Source organism: Lithobates pipiens, unplaced genomic scaffold (genome assembly GCF_037356315.1).
Source record: "Lithobates pipiens isolate NorthernLeopardFrog02 unplaced genomic scaffold, aLitPip1_a1.2 Scaffold_37, whole genome shotgun sequence".
Lineage (NCBI taxonomy): Eukaryota > Metazoa > Chordata > Amphibia > Anura > Ranidae > Lithobates > Lithobates pipiens.
The window spans coordinates 8,393,185-8,419,359 of NW_027507825.1; the positions used below are offsets into that span (position 1 = coordinate 8,393,185).

Here is a 26,175-nt window from a genome sequence, read left to right on the forward strand (position 1 = left end):
GCAGGTGCTGGCTCTGCTCAAATTAGGAAGGAAGGAAAAATCCTGGATGGCCGCACACCATTGAAGGCATCTTTATTGAAAGATTCAAATCCAAAAACAGTCATATCTGAAGTAAAGAGAACAGGGAAGAAGTGCTACGACTAAGCATCTTTGTGTGATGTGAAACGCGTTAGCTGTTCTTCCCTGTTCTCTATGCTTCAGATATGACTGTTTTTGGAGGTTAATCTTTCAATAAAGATGCCTTCAGCGGTGTGCAGCCGTCCAGAATTTTTCCTTTCTTCCTATGAAGAATTTCTGGTACTGTAATTTTTTGCGATTTCAGAGGTGCATGCAATTTTAAGGCTTGAGATGTTTGGTATCAGTTTTATTGGTGCAACCTCATCTTTTGTATCTTACGGAAAATTGGGTAATATATTGCATTCCTGTGTCCTAAAATTAACTTAAGTGTATATTGTACTGAAAATTTTCACTTGCTTAAGTGTTTATAATAACCCCTTCATGCCTAAACCTTTTTCTGACACTTGACATTATGAATTCGTTTTTTTTAACCACTTAAAGAGGAAGTGAAGGCAGTTGAAAAAAAGCAACCTGCAAGGCAAAGCATACTAGCTCATTATGAATAACTTACCTGAGAACGAAGCCCCCGAAGTGGTCCTCCGTCTTCATGTTTGCCGCTGCCATGGATCCCGGAGTGACTTCCGGGTCTTGCTGCTCCGGTGCTGTGATTCGCCAGAGCCCGCGATGAGGTCACTCCCGAGCAGGAATATCACAGCGATCTGCGGCCTGCCCAGTGCGCCTGCGCCGTAGACAGCGGTGGGTGTCTTTTTGTAAATATTTCCTAAACCGTATAGGTTTAGGAGATATTTCTTGGACCTACAGGTAAGTCTTAATCTAGGCTTACCTGTAGATCAAAGTGGCTTGTAAGGGTTTACAACCACTTTAAGGACCGACCGAGCCCCTTTTTGAGATTTATTGTTTACAAGTTAAAATCAGTATTTTTTTTTTGCTAGAAAATTACTTAGAACCCCCAAACATTACATAATTATATTATATTTTTTTGTTTAGCAGAGACCCTAGAGAATAAAATGGCGATCATTGCAATATTTTATGTCACACTGTATTTGTGTAACGGTCTTACAAATGCTATTTTTTGGGGCAAAAAATACACTTTTTATTAAAAAAACTGTAAACTTAGTTATTTTTTTGTATAATGTGAAAGATGATCTTACACTGAGTAAACAGATACCTTACATGTCATGCTTTAAAATTGCGCACGTTCGTGGAATGGTTCTTAAAAATCTCTGTAGGCGACACTTTACAAAAATGTTAACGGTTACCATTTTAGAGTTACAGAGGAAGTCCAGCACCAGAATTATTTCTGTGGCTCTAACGATCGCGGCGATACCTCACATGTGTGGTTTGAACACCATTTACATTTGCGGGCGTGACTTACATATGCGTTTGATTCTGCACGCGAGCACGGATGGAGGCGCTTTCATTTTTCCTTTTTTCTTATTTATTTTATTTTTATTTTTACACTGTCCTTTTAAATTATTTTATTTTTTTATCACTTTTTTTGCTGTCACAAGGAATGTAAACATCCCTTGTGACAGTAATAGGCAATGACAGGTCCTCTTTATGGAGAGATCTGGGGTCTATAAGACCCCAAATTCCTCCTTTGCACTTAAAAGCATTCATGCATCATAACGCCAAGTTTGGCTGTTTTGAATACTGTCATTTTTTTTTTTTTAAATCTGGTGCCTTTTAAGGCTTCAGTTCACTAGAAGTGGTGTCATGACATCACCTCCGGGTTATTAGATCCGATACCCAATCAAAGCTGACTCTGGCTCTCTTCGGGTCTCCGGCCAGCCGGTGGACGTGCCGACTGGCCGCTCGGGCATCCCGCTGGGACAGGAGAGCCCGGGAAGAGCGGCGGAAGGTGAAGGGATGTCCCCTCCCGCCAGGGGCAGACTGACAACTCATGGGGCCCCTGGGCAATAGGACATTATGGGGCCCCCAGGCAATCAGACATTATGGGGCCACACAGTATACACAAACACAAACGCACACACAGTATTCAATCACACAGTATACACAGACATGTTTCTATTGGCTGACAAGGTACTGGAGAGGTGGGACAGCTATAATCTCAGGATTTTTAGACCAAAAGGATGTCGGTAAGGGACATTTCAGAGACAGATGTAAAAAAAACACAGATTTTTACATACTGTCCCTGGTTTTACTGAGGCTGGCAACCCTGATGGGGCCCCCTAGTGGCATGGGGCCCTCGGGCAGTGCCCGAGTGGCCAAATGGTCAGTCTGCCCCTGCGTCTTGCTGTTTGTAGTACCAGCCGAGCGGCCGATTAGCCGCATCAGTTGTTATTACAAGAAAACTGACTGTCGATTCTAAAAAATGGTACAGTGAGTGCTGCCTGCAACTGCATATCACCCCGGTGCAACCCAATGAAGCCGATGACCACATATCTGCTTACGTTGGTTTCAAGGTATACCTATGATATGATATACCTATCATTAGAGCTGCACAATTTTGGCTAAAATGAGAATCGCTATTTTTTTGCTTAGAATAAAGATCACATTATACTAAAAAGTTTTATTTTTATTGTATTTTTTATTTTTTTTTAAATTAAAGTGTCTTTTTAAAAAAAATAAAAAATTGCGTTTGAAAGACCGCTGTGCAAATATGGTGTGACATAAAATGTTGCAACAACCACCATTTTATTCTCTAGCGTCTCTGCTAAAAAAAAATATATATATATATAGATAGATAGATAGAGAGATATATAGATAGATATATATATATATATATATATATATATATATATATATATATATATATATATATATGATGTTTGGGGTGTTCCAAGTAATTTTCTAGCAGAAAACAATTATTTTTACTTGTAATCAACAAATGTCAGAAAAGGTTTGGTCTTTAAATTGTTAAACTTCCCTCATTTACACTCTGGAGTTCATTCCTTTGATAAAAGAATGAAAAGATACTTTGTTTCTACTTATTTGGTGTTGTGATTAAATTTGGCAGGCTGCCCATATTTTTTTTTTCCCAGCTGTGAGAACTCTCTGCACTTGTTAAAGAATCCTAACATGCAGTTTTGAAGATCGGGAAGCAAAAAAGATCGTGATTTTGATTCTTAACGATTAATTTGTGCAGCTCTACCAATCATGCACTGTAACATAAAATATGGGAACTACGGACATGATTTCTGCTTTCAGAAAATATATAATATTTAGGGGGTGGTGAGAAGAGACTAATGCCGCGTACAAACGATCGGAATTCCAGCCAGAAAAAGACAGATGAGAGCTTTTCATCGGAAAATGCGACCGTGTGTAGGCTCCATCAGAATTTAGTTGTTCGAATTCCCGCCAGCCAAAAATTGATAGCATGTTCTCAATTTTCCAGAAGGAAAAACTTTCTATCGGTAATTCCGATCGTGTGTATGCAATTCCGACACGCCAAAAAATCACGCATGCTCAGAATCCAGTACGAGACAGAAGCTATCAGCTACTGGCTATTGAACTTCCTTTTTCTAGTCCCGTCGTGCGTGTTGTACGTCACCACGTTCTAAACTATCGGAATTTGGTGTGACCGTGTGTATGCAAGACAGCTTGAGTGGAATTCCGTAGGAATTCCGCCAGGAAAACCATCAGAGCTTCTTCCGACGAGAATTCCAATCGTGCGTATGCGGCATAAAAGGAAGCACCAAGAAAGGTCACCAGCCCAGCCATTGATCACAAGAGTATAACTTTCAAATAATGTGATTTGATTTCTATGTGTCTATTTATATCCCAGGAGATCGATTTTGTGTGTTTGGATGGAGGTGATTATGTCTTTGAGAATGAAGACAGCGTTCTTCATAAATTCAGAGAAAATGGAGAAGATTTCCTGGATCATCCAGAAAAAGGAAACAGAGAGAAGACGTCATCAGAAGGTAGATCCGAGTGTCCAAGTCAGTTTAGACATTTGGTCAGGGTGTAATTAACCACTCGCCTACTTTCACCCCCTTCCTGCCCCGGACAATTTTCAGATTTCAGAGCAGTCTCACTTTGAATGACAATTGCGCGGTCAACGCTGTACCCAAATTACATTTTTATCATTTGTTTGAGACAGATAGAGCTTTCTTTTGGTGCTATTTAATCACCTCTGGGGTTTTTATTTTTTGCTAAACAAATGAAAAAATACCAACATTTTTTTTACCAAAAAAGGGTTTTTCATATATAATTTTGCAAACAGGTAATTTTCCTCCTTCACTGATGGGCACTGATAGGCAGCACTGATGGGCATCGATAAGGCAGCAGTGTGGGCACTAATGAGGAACCACTGATGGGCACTGATGAGGAAGCACCGATGGGCATTGATAGGCTGCACTGATGGGCACTGATAGACTGCACTGGTGGGCACTGATAAGACTGCACTGATGAGCACTGATAGGCTGTTCTGATGGGCACCAATGAGGCGGCACTGGTTAGCACTGATGAGGAAGCACTGATGGGCTCTGATAGACTGCACTGATGGGCACTCATTAGGCAGCACTGGTGAGAATGCACTGATGGGCACTGACAGGCTACACTGATGGGCACTGATGAGGCGGCACTAGTGGGCACTGATGAGGAAGCACTGATGGGCACTGATAGACTGCACTGATGGGCACTGATTAGGCAGCACTGGTGGGCACTGATGAGACTGCACTGATGGGCACTGATGAGGCAGCACTGGTGGGCACTGATAGGCTGCACTCATGGGCACTGATTGGTGGCACTAATGGGCACCGATTGGCAGCACTGGTGGGCACTGTGCTGTACTGATAATCAGGTCATTGATTATATGTGCCCTGGTTATCACTTTCGTTGTCCCTTTAACACAAGCTGGTTATCAGCTCTCCTCTCCTCATGCTGTCAGCGTGAGGAAAGGAATGACAATAACCAGCTTGTGTTTACTACGTGATCAGCTGTCATTGGACACAGCTGATCACATGGTAAAGGAGCACTGTGATTGGCGTGAAGAAAAAAAAAGCCGGTAACCGGCTTCTGTTTTCATTCTCAATCAGCTGACATTGGCTGACAGCTGATCATGTGGTAAAGGGCCCATTATGATTGGCCCTTTGCCCTGCTCTGTGATCAGTCGATTACTAAGTACTCCATTATCACAGAGCACACCTGGGGGTGCAGGGGCGGCGTGAGAACGGGAGGACATTCACGTACCCACTCTCGGCATTTGAAGGCCGCACTGTAGCCATCTTTCAGCTATAGCGTGGGTGTCAAGTGGTTAATGTAAAGGGGGCTGAACTATAAAGGGAAACTGCAATGTAAAGGTGGATTGTGATGTGAAAGGGAATAGAGGACACTGTGGGACTGCATTAAAGGGGGAACTGCGACACTGTAAAGGGGCGTTGTGATGTGAAGAGGGGCTAAGGACAGAGGCCGTGAATATCCAGTCCACCCCCTGGTCCCTGGAAAAAGTGTCTGCCACAAAACTGGTCTCTGATACCAAAAAGCTTGGGGACCACTGTTCTAGATAGGATTCTAAAAGTATAGTGGGAGGAAGAAGAGAGAAGGCTGCCCGGATATTTATGGAACTCCAGCCAATCCCTGGGGAGGTGTGCACAGAAGGTGGTGATAGACCCCATAAATAGTCTGAGGCCTGACCAGCAAGTCCAGTGTTCTGAGTCCAGCCCTGCAGGAGGAGACTCCTGTGAGAGGACTCTTCACCCTGGTGCAGGATCCTAGAGGAAGCCTTGAGCTCACTGGAGAGAGTCAGGAGGAAGTTGCAAAGAAAAAGAAAATAGGGTGGGACTTTAAAGGCACCAATATAGACACAAAATTGTATCAAATGTAGAAAAGTTAATTTATACATACAGTTTAGAATTGACGTAGAGATAAAAGAACATGCATACAAAGTACATGTTGCGTACAAACAAAAGAAAAATATGCAAAAGATTCCATTCCTTAAAGGAGCATAGCACCCCAAAGGGGACCCCTAATACCGCGTACACACGAGCGGATTGTATGGCATACTTAGTCTGTCATACAATCCGAGGGACAGTCCGTCGTACTTTCCACTGAACGGACTTGACCACACACGGATGCACAAACAGTCCGTCGAAAGCTTGCGCGATGACGTGTACAGCACGTACGACGGGACTAGAAATAGGAAGTCCAAGACACAGCAAAGCACCCTTCCGCCGTGTAAATCCTTTCTGGGCATGCGTCATTCTTAGTCCGTCCGACTAGCATACTGACGACCGTATTGTCCGCTGAAACCAAAGTACGACGGACAGAATTTCGAAAAAACCAAAATACTTAGTACTCCGGACTGCACGCTGAAAAAGTCCGCTGAAACCCACACACAAGCGGATTGTCCGCTGAAATGTGTTTCGACGGACTAAGTACGCCATACAATCCGCCCGTGTGTACGCGGCATAAGTGTTTTAACTCACAGAGTCTTCTTCAAGGGGTTCTTTATTTGAGAATGCAGCGAATGGATAAATGTATAGATTGGAAGATTATATGCAGATAACAAGATGGTTCCAACGAGTTCAGAAGCCGGAGACAATTCAAGAGAAAGTATCTTAATGTAATCCTGTAGGTCCGAGTGTTTTTGATAGTCCGTTATCATAATAGACAACTGATGATTCTGTGGCTAAGTGAGTGGATGACCCAAGTGGTGAAGGAATGCGAATTTGCGTAAATTTTAACTTTGGAAGGAGTACAGGTCAACAACAGCATAGAGATCCTGTGGGACATTCAGGGTGTGAAGTGCAGTCAGAAATACTCATGTTATCCAGTTCTACAGTTTTTGAGGTATCCCATGCTCCCTATCCTAGTTCATCGTTCCCAATAAAAACCCTAAAAATAACCTTTAGACTAAATCTAAAGCAAATGCAGTGTGACTGGCTCTGTGTGCTCTAAGGGGTAGATGGATTGCAATGCCCAGTGGTTCCTAGAGGAGTGCACTACACTTGCTCTATCCAAAACAAACTTTTCTTGGAACTCCATAATACAGTGCATTATATTAACTATCTATTAAGAAGACTGGATCTTCTTTTTTCATTTTCAGGCGGCATCTCAACTGGGGATTTACAAGATGGCCTCAGCCCTATTGAAGACCTTACAGACAAACCACCTTGGGCTCCATCTGGCATTGCAGGTTGGTTTGGGATGGGAAGTGATAAACAAGACAACACAGCCAAAGCAGAACATGTAAATGAAGAGGGCCTTATGGCAGAACAAATTCCAGAAAAGAATGTGGTACAACCCAAAGAACCTGAGGTCTCTCAGCCAGAAAATTCTGGTTGGTTCGGTGGCCAGCTGAAAAAGCTTCTGCCTTTTGGAGGAAAGAACACACAGAGCGATACAGAAACATTGGAAACATCGGAAACCTCAAACCAATTTCCAAACGAAGAATTTGTGGTTGAAACAGAAAAAGAAAATACTTTGTCAAATCCTCAGGAGGCTGAGCAAGAAAACCAAGAAACCAAAAACCCTGAGGAAGCAAAACCAAAATGGTTCAACTTCGCCATCAAAGATGTATTGAGTTTCGGGGCCACAAATGAAATAAAGAAAGAAGTCCCTTCCCAAAGTGAAGATGAAATTGGAGGCAACGAGATAACAAAACAATCGAGTCCTACTCTACGCAACTCTACAGAAAGTGAGACTGAGCATAAAACTGAGACCTCAGTAGTTGACCAATCAACAATGGAAGAGTCAAAGCATGAGAAGGAATTAAACTTGAATATTGGCTTAGAACATTCCACCGTATTAGGTGAAACAGATAAAAGTGGGTCTGACGAGTCCAACATTGGCAATACTGATGGCATTTTGGAGGTGGTTGACCAACAAGAGTTAATTAAAATACAAGAACAGGAAAACAATAAAAAGTTCCAGGAGAATCCAGAAGATCCAAAGCCCGTTAAGACCACTCATGAGTCCAGCAACTGGTTTAAATCCGTTGTGTCAAATATGATGAATTTAGGGAAGGGTGATAACCAGGTGAAGAGTGAGACAAACCATGATGTTGACTTATCAATCACGAATCTGGACCCATCAAATGATAACCGTAACCTCAATCCTGGTGAAATGGGGCCTGCAAGTGAAGGTTTCATTGCAACGAACAATGATCCAGATATTCATTCAGACAAACTGGTTGCCAATGAATTTGAAGGAACGCTCAAAGAGGAGCTGATTATCGACCCAGCACGCCCCCTTGAAGGTTCTTCTACAAAAGAAAAGAAAATACATTTAGAGAATGATGTTACTTTAAATGTTCCAGAAGTAGATAGTCCAACATCGGAAGGAATAGGAAAACTGCTTCCCAATCTGGACTCGAGACCTGAGCTCTTATTAAAAACCCATAAAGAACTTAGTATAGGGGCAGATACTGGCTTATCTTCTCTCGAAAAGGTTGACCTTTCTGCAGGATCGGCCAGCCCAGAGGAAGCCCAAGAGATTAAACAAGACGAATCCATCAGTGTTAATGTGGAGACCCTAAGAGCTCATTTTAATTCAGAAGCCACTTTAGCCAAAGTGGAAGAAAACACTAAAAGTAGCCCTGTTCATTCTACAGGTAAAGCTCAAACATTTGTGGGTAGGTGCAGTGCTGCCACAATGAGAATTTATTGAACGTTATTGATGAAATTAAAGTGTTACTAAACCCACATCATAAAAAAAAAAAACTATCAATAAATGGTGTATTCTATACTGTTCATACTCAGTCACTATGAGATTCGTTTTCTGTATACTGCAAAAAAACCTGGTTGATCCTGCTGCTCTCTATCTCCCCCTTCTGTTCATGTCCCCAATTCAGCTAGGGATTTTGCAGCTGTGGTGCCAACTTCTGCACATGCTCAATTTTCAGTGAGTTTTTATGTGAGTTTATAGTGAGTTTCAGTGAGTTTATATTTCCCATGATGCTCAACTACACTGCAGAGTGCATGAGCATCATGGTAACTGTAGTTCCAAAATGCCTGGGGTGCCAAGGTTTCGCCATCACTGCCCTATAACATCTGAGCAGCCCATGTGACACACATGTGGACATATACACAGTGGTAAATGACAGCCCACTCCCTCCCTCCCTCCTCCTTGCCTACTAACCAGCTAAACACAATAGGGGCAGGATATTACATGTAGATTGAAGGAGGCTTCACCTCCCTCTTATTCTAAGACAAAGGCTGGAGGGGCGTGACACAGCCTGTGACTGGCAGAAATCCATCCACAGCATGTTTTTTTTTTCACAAAATAATAAAGATTTGATTTAAAATATATATTTGTATGACAATTTAAAACTTTAAAAAAAAATATGCTTTTGTGAACATGTGACCAGCAGCAGAGGACTAGAAGCTCCTCCTGCTTATGTTTCCCTGCAGACAGGCTGGGAGAGAGCCGAGTCATGTGACAGCTGGATATCGATTAGGGAAAAAAGATACTTAGGTTTTTTTTTGTTTTTTACTAAATAATTACAGAGCCATCATACAGAAATAGGGAGAATGTAAATTACACAGTGTGTGTTTTTGTATCACTTTAACCACTTTCAGACCGGACCATTTTGCTAGTCAAAGACCAGACCACTTTTTGCGATTTGGCACTGCGTCGCTTTAACTGACAATTGCGCGGTCGTGCGACGTGGCTCCCAAACAAAATTGACGTCCTTTTTTTCCCCACAAATAGAGCTTTCTTTTGGTGGTATTTGATCACCCCTGCGGTTTTTATTTTTTGCGCTATAAACAAAAATAGAGCGACAATTTTGAAAAAAACACATTATTTTTTACTTTTTGTTATAATAAATATCCCCCAAAAATATATAAAAAAACATTTTTTCCCTCAGTTTATGCCGATACGTATTCTTCTACATATTTTTGGTAAAAAAAAATCGCAATAAGCGATTATTGATTGGTTTGCGCAAAAGTTATAGCGTTTACAAAATAGGGGATAGTTTTATAGCATTTTTATTAATAATTTTTTATTATTTTTTTTTTACTAGTAATGGCGGCGATCAGCGATTTTTATTGTGACTGCGACATTGTGGGGGACCCATCGGACATTTTTGACACATTTTTGGGACCATTGTCATTTATACAGTAATCACTGCTATATAAATGCAGTGATTCCTGTGTAAATGACACTGGCAGTGAAGGGGTTAACCAGTGGGTGGCAGTGTAGGGGTTAAGTGTTCCTAGGGGTGTGTTACTAACTGTGGGGGGGGGGTTGGGCTTTCATTTAGTGAACACTGATCTCTGCTCCAATCACATGGAGCAGAGATCAGCGTCACTAGTTGCTAGGCAGAATGGAGAAATGTTGTTTACACTGCATTTCCTCCATTCGGCCGCTCCGTGAGACGATCGCGGGGATGCCCCCGCGGCGATCGAGTCCGCGGGTCCCGCGGCCGGACTCACGGGGGTCCCGACCAGCGCGGGAGCGCGCCCGATGGCAGGGCGGCATTGAATATTGGACGTACCTGTACGCCAATATGCCTGCCCGTACCATTCTGTCGACGTACATCGTCGGGAAGTGGTTAAGACCCCTTTCACACCACACCGCCCATAGCGCGGGCGGTAAAACGCTGATATTTTTAGCGGGGTTTTACCGCCGGATTTGCGGGGCATTTTGGACGCTAGCGGGGCACTTTCATCCGAGAAAAGGTTAAAACCGCCGGCAATACGTCGCAATAGCACTACATTACACACAATGGTGCAGCTTTTTTAGGGCGGATTGCAGGCGCTATTTCTAACGCTATATCGCCTGCAAAACGCCCCGGTGTGAAAGGGGTCTAAAGGAAAAATCCAAAATATATTAAAAGTAAAAAAAGGAAGTACATTTTTGAAAGACACCGTTTGTTGAGAAAAAGGAAATCATTGAATTGTATTAAATTTTTTAAAACACATGAACAATAAGTCCATCATTCTTACAAGTCCATTTACACCCACCTGTCCATAGGAGGGAATGGACCATCCAATCGGGTCCCACTGAATAACTGAGGGACGGAACTGGTTGGACCTGTTGTGAGAAAGGGGCCTTAGGCGCACTGAGCTTTTCCTGTTTGTTCTTAGTTCTCAGCAGCACCTGAGCTAAGCTGTTCTATAACTGCTGTCCTTATCCACCACCAAGCAGTCATTTTGTGTGCTTGATGGCGGATAATGGACATGTGTGATTCCTACTTGGGATAATTTATAAAATAGAATAGAATAGAACAGAAAATAAAAGAGCAGAATAGAATAGACCTAAACCGAATAGGATAGAAAAGAATAGAATAATATAGAATAGAAAATAAAAACAAAGAATAGAATAAAACAGAGTTGAAAAGAATGTAATAGAATAGAATAAAACAGAATAGAATACAATAAAATAGGAAAGAATAGACTAGAACAGTGGTCTCCAAACTGCGGCCTTAGGGCCAGATGTGGTGCTTTGTATGCTTTTATCTGGCCCTTGGTGCACTGTTCCTCTGGCTGATACAAGACATTATTCCTCCCACTGACACCAGCTATGGGGCACTATTCTTCCTACTGACACCAACAATGGGCCACTATTCCTCCCACTGACACAAACTACGGGGCACTATTCTTCCTACTGACACCAACCAACGATGGACCACTATTCCTCCGACTGACACCAACAGTGGGTCACTATTCCTCCGACTGACACCAACAGTGGGTCACTATTCCTCCGACTGACACCAACTATGGGGCACTATTCTTCCTACTGACACCAACTATGGGGCACTATTCTTCCTACTGACACCAACTATGGGGCACTATTCTTCCTACTGACACCAACAATGGGCCACTATTCCTCCCACTGAAATCAACGATAGGTCACTATTCCTCCCACTGACACCAACTATGGGGCACTATTATTCCCACTGACACCAACGAGGGGCACTATTTCTCCCACTGACACCAACTATGGGGCACTATTCTTCCTACTTACACCAACAATGGGCCACTATTCCTCCCACTGACACCATGATTGGGCACTTTTCCCCCAGACTGACACCACAATTGGGCATTATTCCTCCCACTCACACCAATGTCCGGCCCCCCTAAAGTCTGAAAAATGTAAACTTTTTTTTAGAAAGTTTGGGGACCCATGTTATAGACTGTTATTATTTTTGGTATGAAGAATAAAAAAAAATCATCTTTTCTGTGTCATAGAGAAAGTGACTGGCCAATGCGGACCTGAGGAGCAATCAGCCAATGGATACTGTACAGCCCAGCATAGAGCAGGACAGCCCACGAGGAGCGCTCAGCCTACAGAGGAGCATTGCGAGGACATCATACATACAACCTCAGCTTACCCTGTGCTGCCCTCTGCAGGTGAATTCACTAGAATTTTAAATGAAGAGTACACTACATGTACGTATTTTATTTTGAGATGAATGAATGAATGAATGAAATACTTGTATAGCGCACAATGCGAACTGAATCGCCTCACTGTTCACTGAGAGGCTAAAAAATTGTTAAAACAAGAAAAAAAAGTAATATCTAAGAATGTGTACAAATCTAAATAAAATCCTGAATACCTCCCCTGAGCACAATGGTGACACTGTACTTCTCTGGTCACTGCAATACCTACCTTCAATCTGGAGCTGCCGTTTGCAGTAATTTATTGCTACCACTCATCTGGGGGGGGTCTCTCTTAAAGACCCCCCACCAAGTACATGGTGGACCGACTTTGGCAGGTCCCTAAAGAGCAGATCCCAACCTGGTTTTGACCAGGTGGACTACAATACCTTATAAACAAATGGCCACTGCCCCCACCTATAACTGGCCATTGCAGCAAGTAGCACTGGAAGGGCCACGCTTCTCAAACAAAACCAAGGAAATTCCCAACTTACCGGCCAGCCTGCAACCAACTGAATTATCCTGTCTAACACTTTGTGTTAAAAATAATGGTTTCGTCTGCACACATTTGCAAATACATGTGTAAGCTGCAGGAAATGCCAAGGCACCCCATTTTCCCTCACCAGAATTGCAAAAGTAATGACGGTGTCAGTAGGGCAGAGGAAGGTGTTAGTAGGGCAGAGGACGGTGTCAGTAGGGCAGAGGATGGTGTCAGTAGAGCAGAGGACTGTGTCAGTAGGGCAGAGGACGGTGTCAGTAGGGCAGAGGACGGTGTCAGTAGAGCAGAGGACGGTGTCAGTAGAGCAGAGGATGGTGTCAGTAGGGTAGAGGATGGTGTCAGTAGGGCAGAGGACGGTGTCAGTAGGGCAGAGGACGGTGTCAGTAGGGCAGAGGACGGTGTCAGTAGGGCAGAGGACAGTGTCAGTAGAGCAGAGGACGGTGTCAGTAGGGCAGAGGACGGTGTCAGTAGGGCAGAGGACGGTGTCAGTAGAGCAGAGGACGGTGTCAGTAGGGCAGAGGACGGTGTCAGTAGGGCAGAGGACAGTGTCAGTAGGGCAGAGGACAGAGTCAGTAGGGCAGTGGACGGTGTCAGTAGGGCAGTGGACAGTGTCAGTAGGGCAGTGGATCATGTCAGTAGAGCAGTGGACGTTGTCAGTAGGGCAGAGGACGGTGTCAGTAGGGCAGTGGACGGTGTCAGTAGAGTAGTGGATGGTGTCAGTAGGGCAGAGGATGGTGTCAGTAGGGCAGAGGACGGTGTCAGTAGGGCAGAGGACAGTGTCAGTAGAGCAGAGGACGGTGTCAGTAGGGCAGTGGACAGTGTCAGTAGGGCAGTGGATCGTGTCAGTAGAGCAGAGGACGTTGTCAGTAGGGCAGAGGACGGTGTCAGTAGGGCAGTGGACGGTGTCAGTAGAGCAGTGGATGGTGTCAGTAGAGCAGAGGACGTTGTCAGTAGGGCAGAGGACGGTGTCAGTAGGGCAGTGGACGGTGTCAGTAGAGCAGTGGATGGTGTCAGTAGGGCAGAGGATGGTGTCAGTAGGGCAGAGGACGGTGTCAGTAGGGCAGAGGACAGTGTCAGTAGAGCAGAGGACGGTGTCAGTAGGGCAGAGGACGGTGTCAGTAGGGCAGAGGACGGTGTCAGTAGGGCAGAGGACGGTGTCAGTAGGGCAGTGGACGGTGTTAGTAGGGCAGTGGATGGTGTCAGTAGAGCAGAGGACGGTGTCAGTAGGGCAGTGGACAGTGTCAGTAGAGCAGTGGACGGTGTCAGTAGAGCAGTGGACGGTGTCAGTAGGGCAGTGGACGGTGTCAGTAGGGCAGTGGACGGTGTCAGTAGGGCAGTGGACGGTGTCAGTAGGGCAGTGGACGGTGTTAGTAGGGCAGTGGATGGTGTCAGTAGAGCAGAGGACGGTGTCAGTAGGGCAGTGGACAGTGTCAGTAGAGCAGTGGACGGTGTCAGTAGAGCAGTGGACGGTGTCAGTAGGGCAGTGGACGGTGTCAGTAGGGCAGTGGACGGTGTCAGTAGGGCAGTGGACGGTGTCAGTAGAGCAGTGGACGGTGTCAGTAGGGCAGAGGACGGTGTCAGTAGGGCAGTGGACGTTGTCAGTAGGGCAGAGGACGGTGTCAGTAGGGCAGTGGACGTTGTCAGTAGGGCAGAGGACGGTGTCAGTAGAGCAGTGGACAGTGTGAGTAGAGCAGTGGACGGTGTGAGTAGAGCAGTGGACGGTGTCAGTAGGGCAGAGGACGGTGTCAGTAGGGCAGTGGACGGTGTCAGTAGGGCAGTGGACGGTGTCAGTAGAGCAGTGGATGGTGTCAGTAGGGCAGAGGACGGTGTCAGTAGGGCAGTGGACGTTGTCAGTAGGGCAGAGGACGGTGTCAGTAGGGCAGTGGACGGTGTCAGTAGAGCAGTGGACAGTGTGAGTAGAGCAGTGGACGGTGTCAGTAGAGCAGTGGACGGTGTCAGTAGGGCAGAGGACTGTGTCAGTAGGGCAGTGGACGGTGTCAGTAGGGCAGAGGACGGTGTCAGTAGGGCAGTGGACGTTGTCAGTAGGGCAGAGGACGGTGTCAGTAGGGCAGTGGACGGTGTCAGTAGAGCAGTGGACAGTGTGAGTAGAGCAGTGGACGGTGTCAGTAGAGCAGTGGACGGTGTCAGTAGGGCAGTGGACGGTGTCAGTAGAGCAGTGGACAGTGGCAGTGGACAGTGTCAGTAGAGCAGTGGACAGTGTCAGTAGAGCAGTGGATGGTGTCAGTAGAGCAGTGGATGGTGTCAGTAGAGCAGTGGACGGTGTCAGTAGAGCAGTGGACGGTGTCAGTAGAGCAGTGGACGGTGTCAGTAGGGCAGTGGACAGTGTCAGTAGGGATGAGACTGGTGTCAGTATTTATTTATTTTTTTATTATTATTACTTGTTATTTTTTACAATTTAATTTTTTCCTTTAATTATTTTTTTACAATATTAGTTGTTTTTTTTTTTTTGTTTTTTTTTACAATTTGTCAGGAACCCCATTGAGGGGCTTTGGTTAAATAGCAGAGAAAGGACTGAAGAAAGAGATTCTCCAGTCCCTTTCTCTGTAGCCTCAGCTCCCACTGAGGTAGGGGCGTTCAGCAGGGGAAATCTGCATTGCACAGTGTGATTAGGGTGTGCCCACGCACAACCGGCACACCCTGTGCACACGCCTATGTTTAGGCCCTTCCTCTTCAGAGGTTGGTCCATTACCATACCCGTTTTTCCGTGTTCCGTGATTTCACGGTTCACTTTTTTGTTCACTGGTTTTTGACAAGTACTTCTAGGGCCATAATTCATAGTTATCTGGATTACACATTGTGTGACTGGGAGCTGGAGGTGCTTTGTGGACTGATCAGTGCATAATTGTGCAAGAGAGGGTGACTGCAAACAGCTGTTGCAGCAAAACGTTGCGGCTTTAGGCCGGGTTCACACTGCTGCGGGGGGAGATCCGGATGTGATTCGCACAGCAAATCACATCCGATCTCCGTAGCGATGCGAGTTCAGCCATACAGATAGTATACAGATAGTATGGCTGAATTCGCAGCGCTCCCGCAGCAAACTCGCACGGGACCCTTTTTTGGGTCCACAACAGAATCGGATCTAATGGGGGTTCACACCATGCGATCCGATTCCTGTGCGAGTCGGCAGATCGCACTGCGATATGCCGACGGATCTGGGGGTGTCATTAACATAACATTGACACTCCCAGCCGTCCGCATAGGGCAGTGTGAACTGCCGGCGGGAGGTGTGCGATGCGGGTAAACGCCGCCGATTCGCGGCGTTCCCGCATCGCTATAGTGTGAACCCGGCCTTACAGTGAAGAGCAGGGGGTCTCAAACTGGCGGCCCTCCAGCTGTTGTGAAACTACAAGTCCCATCATGCCTCTGCCTGTGGGAGAAATGCTTGTAACTGTCAGCCTTGCAATGCCTCATGGGACTTGTAGTTTCGCAACAGCTGGAGGGCCGCAAGTTTGAGACCCCTGGTGAAGAGGACTGTCAGCCCTGAGGAGAGGGGCAAAGTTGTGACGTGTGTCCCGGGAAAAGGAGTGAAGTTTGGAGATGCACGGGTAGAGTGCAGAAGTGAGAGAAGGAGAAATGTTCAGTGCGCGGGCAACTAGGGTTGCCACCTGTCCAGGATTCACCCGGACAGTTCGGGTTTGGAAACATGTGTCCGGGTTTCAGACTACCTGAAACCCAGACACTATATTTAGCCTGGACTATGGCCTCCCAGCAGGGTTACTGGCTGCAGTTGTCTAAGCTTAGAATGTTTGTTACACTCTTTCACACTGCCCAAAGCCAGCACTAACAACCCCCCCCCCCCCAAACACACACACAGATGGGAGAGGAGAGAGGGCTCGATCTGTACCTCTTACCCCCATAAGAGGTGCCAAGGGGTGAGCGAGCTCACCATCCATCCCTGTCTGTGACTGAAGTATTCCCCCTTCTCTCTCCCACATCTAAGTGAGTACATTAAGGCAAATCAGGGTTCTCAGAGTACCCCTTACATCAGAGTTCCCCTTTACACCAGAGGCCACGGTTTTTCCCCTTAAAGCGGGATTCCACCCTAAAGTGGAACCTCCGCTGATCGGATCCCTCCCCCCCTCCGGTGTCACAATTGACACCTTTCAGGGGGGAGGGGGGTGGAGATACCTGTCAAAGACAGGTATTTTCACCCACTTCCGGGCATAGACTCCCGTGGGAGTCTACGCCATTTCCTGCCCTGCCGCGCTGTCTGCTGGGACACACACGGGTCCCAGTGACAGCGCGGAGATTTCCTATTGCGCGGCACGGCTCGCGCATGCGCAGTAGGGAACCGGGAAGTGAAGCCGATTCGCTTCACTTCCTGATTCCCTCACCTAGAATGGTGACTACAGCAGCCGAGAGCCGAGCGATCGATCGGCCTCGGCTGCCGGCATCGCTGGAACCCGGGACAGGTGAGTGTCCATTTATTAAAAGTCAGCAGCTGTAGTATTTATAGCTGCTGGCTTTTAATATTTTTCTTTTTGGTGGAATCCCTCTTTAAATCAGAGTCCTCTCCGTGCATCAGAGTTCTCAGTGTCCCCCCTTAAATCAGGGTTCCCAGAGCATCCCTTATGTTAGAGTTCCCAGAGTTCACCCTTTACATCAGAGTCTGCAGAGTGTCCCCTTACAGTGTAAAGGAACTCTGTGAGTTCAGATGTAAAAGGGGAACTCTGTGGACTCTGATGTAAAGGGGAACTCTTGTTATTAACTTTCTATGATTAGAAATGTTATTTAATAGCAAAATATATGTATAGTTTATACTATAAAAAAAAAAAAATTGTCGTGCGCCCGTAAAGTGTCCAGGTTTGACTTGAAGAAAAGGTGGCAACCCTACGGGCAACACGTGGAGGGAGAGCACCAAGATGGCGATGCACATCCAATTTTCCAGTCACCAGACCATGATGACCACCCTGGGAAGGAGGCCCAGAGAGCGGCATCCCCTACAATGTCTGCCGTTCTAAAGGCACAGTTACACCTGAGATTGCAGCAAACATTGGACATTGTGGTTTCTTCCTGTTTAGAGCCACATTATTGCCCCGAAGCAGGGTAAAAGTTGCTCCTTTATCTCCTTTCCCGTTCTTCAAGCTTGTGGAAGGTGGGGGCCCTTTGCTTTCATTCCTGAAGACTGCAGGATTCCATTTTATTCTATACAAACTGAGTCATTGTTCAATACAGGGAGCAACCAACCTGTTGGCAGCTGCCTAAGCAGTTTGCGTTAAGCAGAAGAAGCATGCCTCCTCTTACGGAGGGGACCCTCCACGTTTATTACTGAGTGGCCAGATTTGTTGCCCCCCCCCCCCCCCAAAAGTGTTTTAATCCTTGCCTGCAGTATAGGAGGGTGAACATTCCCTGTCTTTGCTGACATTTTTTCACAGCAGGGGATCCTCTACACTTACTAAGGAACTATTACGTTATTCTGGGGAAGTTATCTGTTCTTGACTTGGACTCTGGGCTTGCAGAGACAACAGAGTGATAAGAAGGTTCATAGATAGACCAATGCCCCTATCAAAGAAATAGTGCTGTTTGTGCAGGAAACGTAAGGGCCGGTTCACACTGCAGGCGATGCGAGGCGACACCGACTTGCCTCGCCGCGACCTGCCGCGACCTCAGCGGCAACTTGCAGATGACTTCTGTATAGAAGTCAATGCAAGTCGCCCCGAGGTCGCCCGAAAGTAGTACAGGAATAGTATAGTGTTTTTTGTTTTGTTTTTGTTTTTTTAGGATAGTCAGGATGTATCATTCTGTTTCATTCCAGGGCTCTGGAAGAGAACAATGTGGCAAGACTTGTATCTATTATTTATCATGAAAAAAATAGGCCTTGTGACTTACATTGGTTACATGTCAGTACTTTGGCCACTAGGTGGCAATGTTGCTGAAGAACAAAGTTCATGGACTTTAAAATATTATGCAATGTACTTTCGATTTATTGGAGGGTTATATTAGTGCTCCAACTTTATCATGCATTGTTTAAATGCCTTAAAGCGGAGGTCCACCCTAAAGTGGACCTTCCGCTCATCGGAACCCTCCCCCCCTCCGGCGCCACAATTGGCACCTTTCAGGGGGGGGGGGGGGTACAGATACCTGTACAGTACAGGTATTCTGCACCCACTTCCGGAATAGCTCTCTGCGGAAAGGGGCGTATATTACGCCCCTTTCCGCAAGTCCCGCCCCTTTCCGCAAGTGCCCCGCTGCCTGCTGGGAAAATACACAGATCCCAGAGGCAGCGGGGACCGTCCTTATTGCACAGCGCGGCTCGCGCATGCGCAGTAGGGAACCGGGAAATGAAGCCGAAAGGCTCCACTTCCTGATTCCCATACCCAAGATGGCGGCGGCAGCAGCACCCGAGAAACGATCTACAGATCGGCTTCGGGTGCCGACATCGCGGGCGCGCTGGACAGGTAAGTGTCACTATTTTAAAAGTCAGCAGCTGCAGTATTTGTAGCTGCTGGCTTTTAAAAAAAAAAAAAACGCGGAGTCCCGGCGGGCTCCCGCTTTAAAGAGGAAGTAAACCCTGATGAGTTTACTTCCTCTTTCATTCCCTGCAAAGGCAAAGCATAATGGACTACTATGCATCGCATCGCATCGCATCGCATCCCATCGTAGTCCATTATGTGTCACTTACCTGACACAGGAGCCAGCGAAGTCGCCGCTGTCCCCTGTAGTCCGCCGCATCCATCTTCTTGGTGGGGTCTCGCAGCTCTGCCGCTGTCATTCGGCGAAGCCGCGATGACGTCACTCCCACGCATGCGCACGGGAGCCGACACGCGCGGCAGCTCCGTCGTTGAGAATGCCGCGCTCAGTGCGCCTGCGCGCCACTGTCTACGGCGCATGCACCGTAGACAGCGGTGCCTGTTTTGGGGCAAATATCTCCTAAACCATATAGGTTTAGGAGATATTTTTTGGACCTACAGGTAAGCCTTAATCTAGACTTATCTGTAGGTCAAAGTGGTTTGTAAGGGTTTACAACCACTTTAATAACTCCTTGCCTTAAAGAGGAAGTAAACCCTAATGGGTTTACTTCCTCTTTCATTCCCTGTAAAGGCAAAGCATAATGGACTACTATGCATCGCATCGCATCGCATAATAGTCCATTATGTGTCACTTACCTGACACAGGAGCCAGCGAAGTCACCGCTGCCCCCTGTAGTTCCGAGCGTCCATCTTCTGGGGGGGTCTCGCTGCTCCGGCGCTGTGATTCGCCGGAGCAGCGATGACATCACTCCCGCGCATGCGCACGGGAGCCGAGACTCGCGGCATTGCCGTCATCGACAATGCCCCGCTCCGTGCGCCTGCACGCCGCTGTCTATGGCGCATGCGCCGTAGATAGCGGTGCCCGTCTTCGGGCAAATATCTCCTAAACCGTATAGGTTTGGGAGATATTTCTTGGACCTACAGGTAAGCCTTAATCTAGGCTTACCTGTAGGTCAAAGTGGTTTGTAAGGGTTTACAACCACTTTAAAGAGGAAGTAAAACCTGATGAGTTTACTTCCTCTTTCATTCCCTGCAAAGGCAAAGCATAATGGACTACTATGCATCGCATCGCATCGCATCGCATCGCATCGCATCGCATAGTAGCCCATTATGTGTCACTTACCTAACCCAGGAGCCAGCGAAGTCGCCGCTGTCCCCTGTAGTCCGCCGCATCCATCTTGTTGGTGGGGTCTCGCAGCTCCGCCGCTGTCATTCAGCGAAGCCGCGATGACGTCACTCCCGCGCATGCGCACGGGAGCCAGTGCGCCTGCGCGCCGCTGTCTACGGCGCATGCGCCGTAGACAGCGGTGCCCGTTTTCGGGCAAATATCTCCTAAACCGTATAGGTTTAGGAGATATTGCTTGGACCTACAGGTAAGCCTTAATCTAGGCTTACCTGTAGGTCAAAGTGGTTTGTAAGGGTTTACAGCCAGTTTAATAACTCGCTTGCAGGGTAACAAAATTGAAGCTTTGCAGTATGACTTGTTTTCTAATGCACTAACGTTTTGTGTTTAGCCTGCGATAGGGCTCTACCCAGGCTAAATATATGTATAGGTTGTAAGGTTTGGACACCTGGGCGCAATCCTGACATGACTTGTTGAATTTTTTTTAATCACAAACATAGTGGAGGTTATTTATGAAAGACAAATATACTTTGCACTACAAGTGCAAACTACAAGGGGGGACATGCAAGGAAAATAAAATAAAAAACACCATTTTAGCTTGCACATGATTGGATGATAAAATCAGCAGAGCTTCCCCTCATTTTGAGATCTACCTCTTAGATTTACAGCGACTGTACTTCCAAGTGCACTTTCAGTGTAATTTCAAGTGCACTTTGCATTTGTAGTTTGCATTGCAGTGCAAAGTGGATTTGCCTTTGTAAATAATCCACGTGGCATTCTTACCTCCACTGTGCAGTTCGTTTTGCACAGAGTGGCCCTGATTTACCTCTTCTGGAGTCCCCTGGTGGCACTGGTAGCTCCTCCCTGCATCGGGTGTCCACGTTAGAGAAGCACTCTTCTTGGTAGACACCCGTGGAGGTGCGCTCCCGAGTCCTTCTTTTGCTTGTATACACACACAAAGCAGGGCTTGGCCCCTGCCTCCTTGGCGCCCGCGTCTTTGGATTGATTGACAGCAGTGGGAGCCAATGGCTGCGCTGCTATCAATCTCTCCAATCAGGACCCGAGACACCAGCTAGAGTTGATGTGTTCGTTCCCGGGCCGGAGGAAGACAGCATTCAGGTAAGTAAAACGGGGGGGGGGCTGCAAAAAGGTTTTTTGTATGACTCATGGGGACAGGGCCTATTTTTGGTGGGGGGCTGGATGAATCAACCACCAAAATAGGTTGCTAGGTTAGTTAGATAGATCTAGTTCTTTTGGCTAAAAATCAGTGGAGCAGTGTGGGATTGCTCTGGTCTGAAAATAATTGGGCTGGATTAAAGCAAATCAGCAGCTGAATATTTGTTGTCCCTTGGGGAGATTGCCCAGATGGTGGCTGGGAGTGAGCATAAATAGCCAGAAGCCTGGATCTGCCCTGTTCTTATCCAGAAGGAGAAGTTCCCAGCCTAAAAGGCCTCTGCCCTTTCCAGGCAGCCCAGCTGAAGTTCTGCATGTGTTTATGAAGGTCCCCGATGTGGCAGAGCCTGGGGGGGGCCTATTTTTTGAGAATATTTGAGCCTGCTCAAGTGACTTCACTGAGGATCTTTTTTTTTTTGGTCTCTCACGGAAGATCTACAGTACCCGTGCAGGCTAGGTTGGCAGACAGCTCCAAGGATATTGTGAGCACAGGCCTGTGGATGCTGGGTGGGGAATCTTAGTGCTGTTAAATTCTCTAGCTGCTACTAGAAGGACTGTACTAAGAAGTTTTGATATAGTGAAGAGCAGTGGCGGCCCGTTCACACGGGGCACATCGACGCCACCCCCCTAATCTATGCTCCACTAATCTCCATGCAGGGCACCGGACGCATGGATTCCAATGTGTTTTTTTTTTTTTTAGAAGTACATGATTAGAGTCTGAGGCTCTAATTGGCTTCAAAAAAGGGTGGGCTCGGGGCGCAGAGCACTGTGCCCCGAGCCCCCCCCAGGTTGTGTGACATTAGCAAATTAATATTCACTACCATCTTCCTGATTCTCCTCCTGGCCAATCAGGAACCGGGGTCCAGGGACCTGTCACCCGGTTGGCCAGAGAGGAGATTCTATCCTATAGGAGGAGGACTAAGGAGACGCACGGTGGAAGGCGCCGTAGATGTAGATGCAGAGGAGGAGGAGGCGCAGGGGAAGCGCTGCCCACGAACCTAGATGGGGTGAACGATTTACACGTTGGGTATCTATTTACTCCATCTTTTATATCGGACCAAAAAAATGTGGCTATAATATTGTGTATGCGCTAAAATTCATTTTATTGTATTTTGTATTTTTGACAAATGCCGTAACATGAAGAAATTGCAACTGCTACTATTTTGTTCTTCGGGGGTCTCTTTAAGAAAATATATAATTGTGTTGGAGGTTTAAAGTCATTCCCAGCAAAAACAAAAAAGGTGTTCTTAACATATGTGTGAAAAAATTTCAAAATCTGCTCAATAAACAAGTGGTTTAACCGGTTGTATGTTGACAGAATGGCACGGGCAGGCATATTGGCGTACAGGTACGTCCAATCTTCAATGCGCCCTGCCATCGGGAGCGCGCCGCCAGCGGCGCGCTCCCGCGCTGGTCGGGACCCCCCGTGAGTCCGGTCGCGGGACCCGTGGACTCGATCGCCGCGGGCATCCCCGCGATTGTCTCACGGGACGACTGAATGGAGGAAATGCAGTGTAAACAGCATTTCTCCATTCTGCCTAGCAACTAGTGACGCTGATCTCTGCTCCATGTGATTGGAGCAGAGATCAGTGTTCACTAAATGAAAGCCCAACCCCCCCACAGTTAGTAACACACCCCTAGGAACACTTAACCCCTACACTGCCACCCACTGGTTAACCCCTTCACTGCCAGTGTCATTTACACAGGAATCACTGCATTTATATAGCACTGATTACTGTGTAAATGACAATGGTCCCAAAAATGTGTCAAAAATGTCCGATGGGTCCCCCACAATGTCGCAGTCACAATAAAAATCGCTGATCGCCGCCATTACTAGTAAAAAAAAAAAAATAATAAAATTTTTTTAATAAAAATGCTATAAAACTATCCCCTATTTTGTAAACGCTATAACTTTTGCGCAAACCAATCAATAATCGCTTATTGCAATTTTTTTTTACCAAAAATATGTAGAAGAATACGTATCGGCCTAAACTGAGGGAAAAAAAATGTTTTTTTATATATTTTTGGGGGATATTTATTATAACAAAAAGTAAAAAATTATGCGTTTATTTTTCAAAATTGTCGCTCTATTTTTGTTTATAGCGCAAAAAATAAAAACCGCAGAGGTGATCAAATACCACCAAAAGAAAGCTCTATTTCTGGGGAAAAAAAGGACGTCAGTTTTGTTTGGGAGCCACGTCGCACGACCGCGCAATTGTCAGTTAAAGCGACGCAGTGCCGAATCGCAAAAAGTGGTCTGGTCTTTGGCCAGCAAAATGGTCCGGTCTGTAAGTGGTTAAAGTCATTTTGGGGTAAATTTCCTATTTTGAAAGCCTTTGGCCCAATGGTCATTCAGTTGGCCGTGACATCAGATGGAGACAGTGCTTGTTATTCTGCATAGAAATCATCATTTCCTTGTATATGATGATGTCAGGATGTGAGGATGTAAGGAATTTTATGTCAGTTTATTTCCTGCCTTTCCTAGACCAATAAACTATTTCTTAGGTAGTAAAAAAATCTGACAATATTGTTTCTTTACTACAGCAGAAATGATGCTCTTCCTGAAGAAAATATGGCTACGATGCCAAGAAAGCTACAATGACATCATCACTCCTGTCCGCTCGGCATATACAAGTCATGTCAGGAAGGTAATGCACAATGTTTTTTTTTATTTCAGCATGATCGCCAGCTCCATCTAGTGGCCATAATTGCTGTTTTTTTTTTTTGTTCTATTGAGATATATCAGGAAGGTACTGCATTATGGCCGCTAGATGGCGCTCATGCTCATAGGAAATAAGCATATTAGGCAAAATATGGGGATTATTTGTGGCGTTTGTGCAAATGTGTGGGACATCTGCTGGAGCAAATTGGATTATGCTTTATTGGGGTGTTTTTTTGTTTTTTTTTGCCTTCCTCTGGATCAACTGTGGGTATAGGATTGTGTGTATATATGGAGGTTTTCTATTTGTATGTGTTTGTTTTTTTTCATGATGTTGTTTGAAATGGATGGACTTTTTTATCTATGTAACTATGTAACATTCATACTATCATACTGGACATGTGCAGAACAAAAAAAAAAAAAAATTGTTTCGATTTGATTTGTTATTTGCATAAAATTGTTTAGTTTAATTCATAAAATTAGTTCAATAAATTTTCGGAATTCGTTTCACTTATTCGAATTCAATTCTATTCCAATTCCACTTTAATTGCATTTGAATTGTATTCCATTCGCTATTGAATTTATTCTAGTCAAAATTAGAATTTTGGAAGATGGTTATATTCTTTCTATTCCATTCTATTCTATTGAATTTTCTATTCTATTCTTTTATTTTCTATTCTATTCTTTTCTATTTATTTATTTTCTAGTCTAGTCAATTCTATTCTTTTATTTGCTATTCTATTCTATTCTTTTCTATTCAATTTGAATTTATTATATTCTGATTTTGGGAAATGGTTATATTCTTTTTATTCTATTCTTTTTTTTTTCTTCGATTTTATTATTTTATTTTCTATTCTTTTCTATTTTATAAAAAATGTAACTAATGCAAATTTCAGAAAATTGTTATATTCTTTCTATTTTATTATTTTTTATTTTGTTTGATTCCTTTATTTTCTATTCTATTTGATCCTGTTCTTTTATTTTCTATTCTATTTTTTTCTAATCTTTAATTTCATATTCTGTTCTGTTTTACTCTATTCTAATTTTTACTCTATTATATGTTTTACTCTATTATATACTATTTTATTTTCTCTTCTGTTCTTTTGTATTTTATTGAATTCTTTTCTGTTCTATTCCTTTATTTTCTATTTTATTTTATTCTCTTTGGAAATTTGAATTTGATTTGAAACCGATTCGAATTTGAACTCGATTGGAAAACTTGGAAATTTTGTTCGTTGGTTTCAGAAAATGGTTCTATTCTTTCTATTTTATTATTTTCTATTTTGTTCTATTCCCTTATTTTCTTATCTATTTGATCCTGTTCTTTTATTTTCTATTCTATTTTTTTCTAATCTTTTATTTCATATTCTGTTCTGTTTTACTCTATTATATACTATTTTATTTTATCTTCTGTTCTTTTGTATTCGATTCAATTCCTTTCTATTCGATTCCTTTATTTTCTCTTCTATTTTATTCTCTTTGGAAATATGAATTTGATTTGAAAACGATTGCGAATTTGAATTGGATTGGAAAACTTGGAAATTTTGTTTTGTTTTCAGAAAATTATTATATTCTATTTTATTCTTTTCTATTTTGTTCTATTCCTTTATTTTCTATTCTATTTGATCCTGTTCTTTTATTTCCTATTCTATTTTTTATTTCATATTCTGTTCTGTTTTACTCTATTATATACTATTTTATTTTCTCTTCTGTTTTTTTTTCTATTCTATTCCTTTATTTTCTATTTTATTTTATTCTCTTTGGAAATTTGAATTTGATTTGAAAACAATTCGAATTTGAATTATATTAGAAAACTTGGACATTTTGTTTCTTTATTTCGAATTTGCTTAAACCCGTTACTA

General features: G+C 44.6%; 1 protein-coding gene across 1 annotated transcript in view; it reads left to right on the forward strand.

Moving 5' to 3' along the window:
* The window catches only part of LOC143956608 (uncharacterized), a 37,500-nt gene extending 13,147 nt beyond the window's left edge, over positions 1 to 24,353 (forward strand). Inside the window, exons 5-8 of the mRNA XM_077466820.1 lie at positions 3,827 to 3,965; positions 7,091 to 8,596; positions 12,180 to 12,341; positions 24,199 to 24,353. Of these exons, the coding sequence (XP_077322946.1) occupies positions 3,827 to 3,965; positions 7,091 to 8,596; positions 12,180 to 12,341; positions 24,199 to 24,353 (1,962 nt within the window). The remainder of the gene's footprint in view (positions 1 to 3,826; positions 3,966 to 7,090; positions 8,597 to 12,179; positions 12,342 to 24,198) is intronic.
* The last annotated feature ends 1,822 nt before the right edge of the window (positions 24,354 to 26,175 follow it).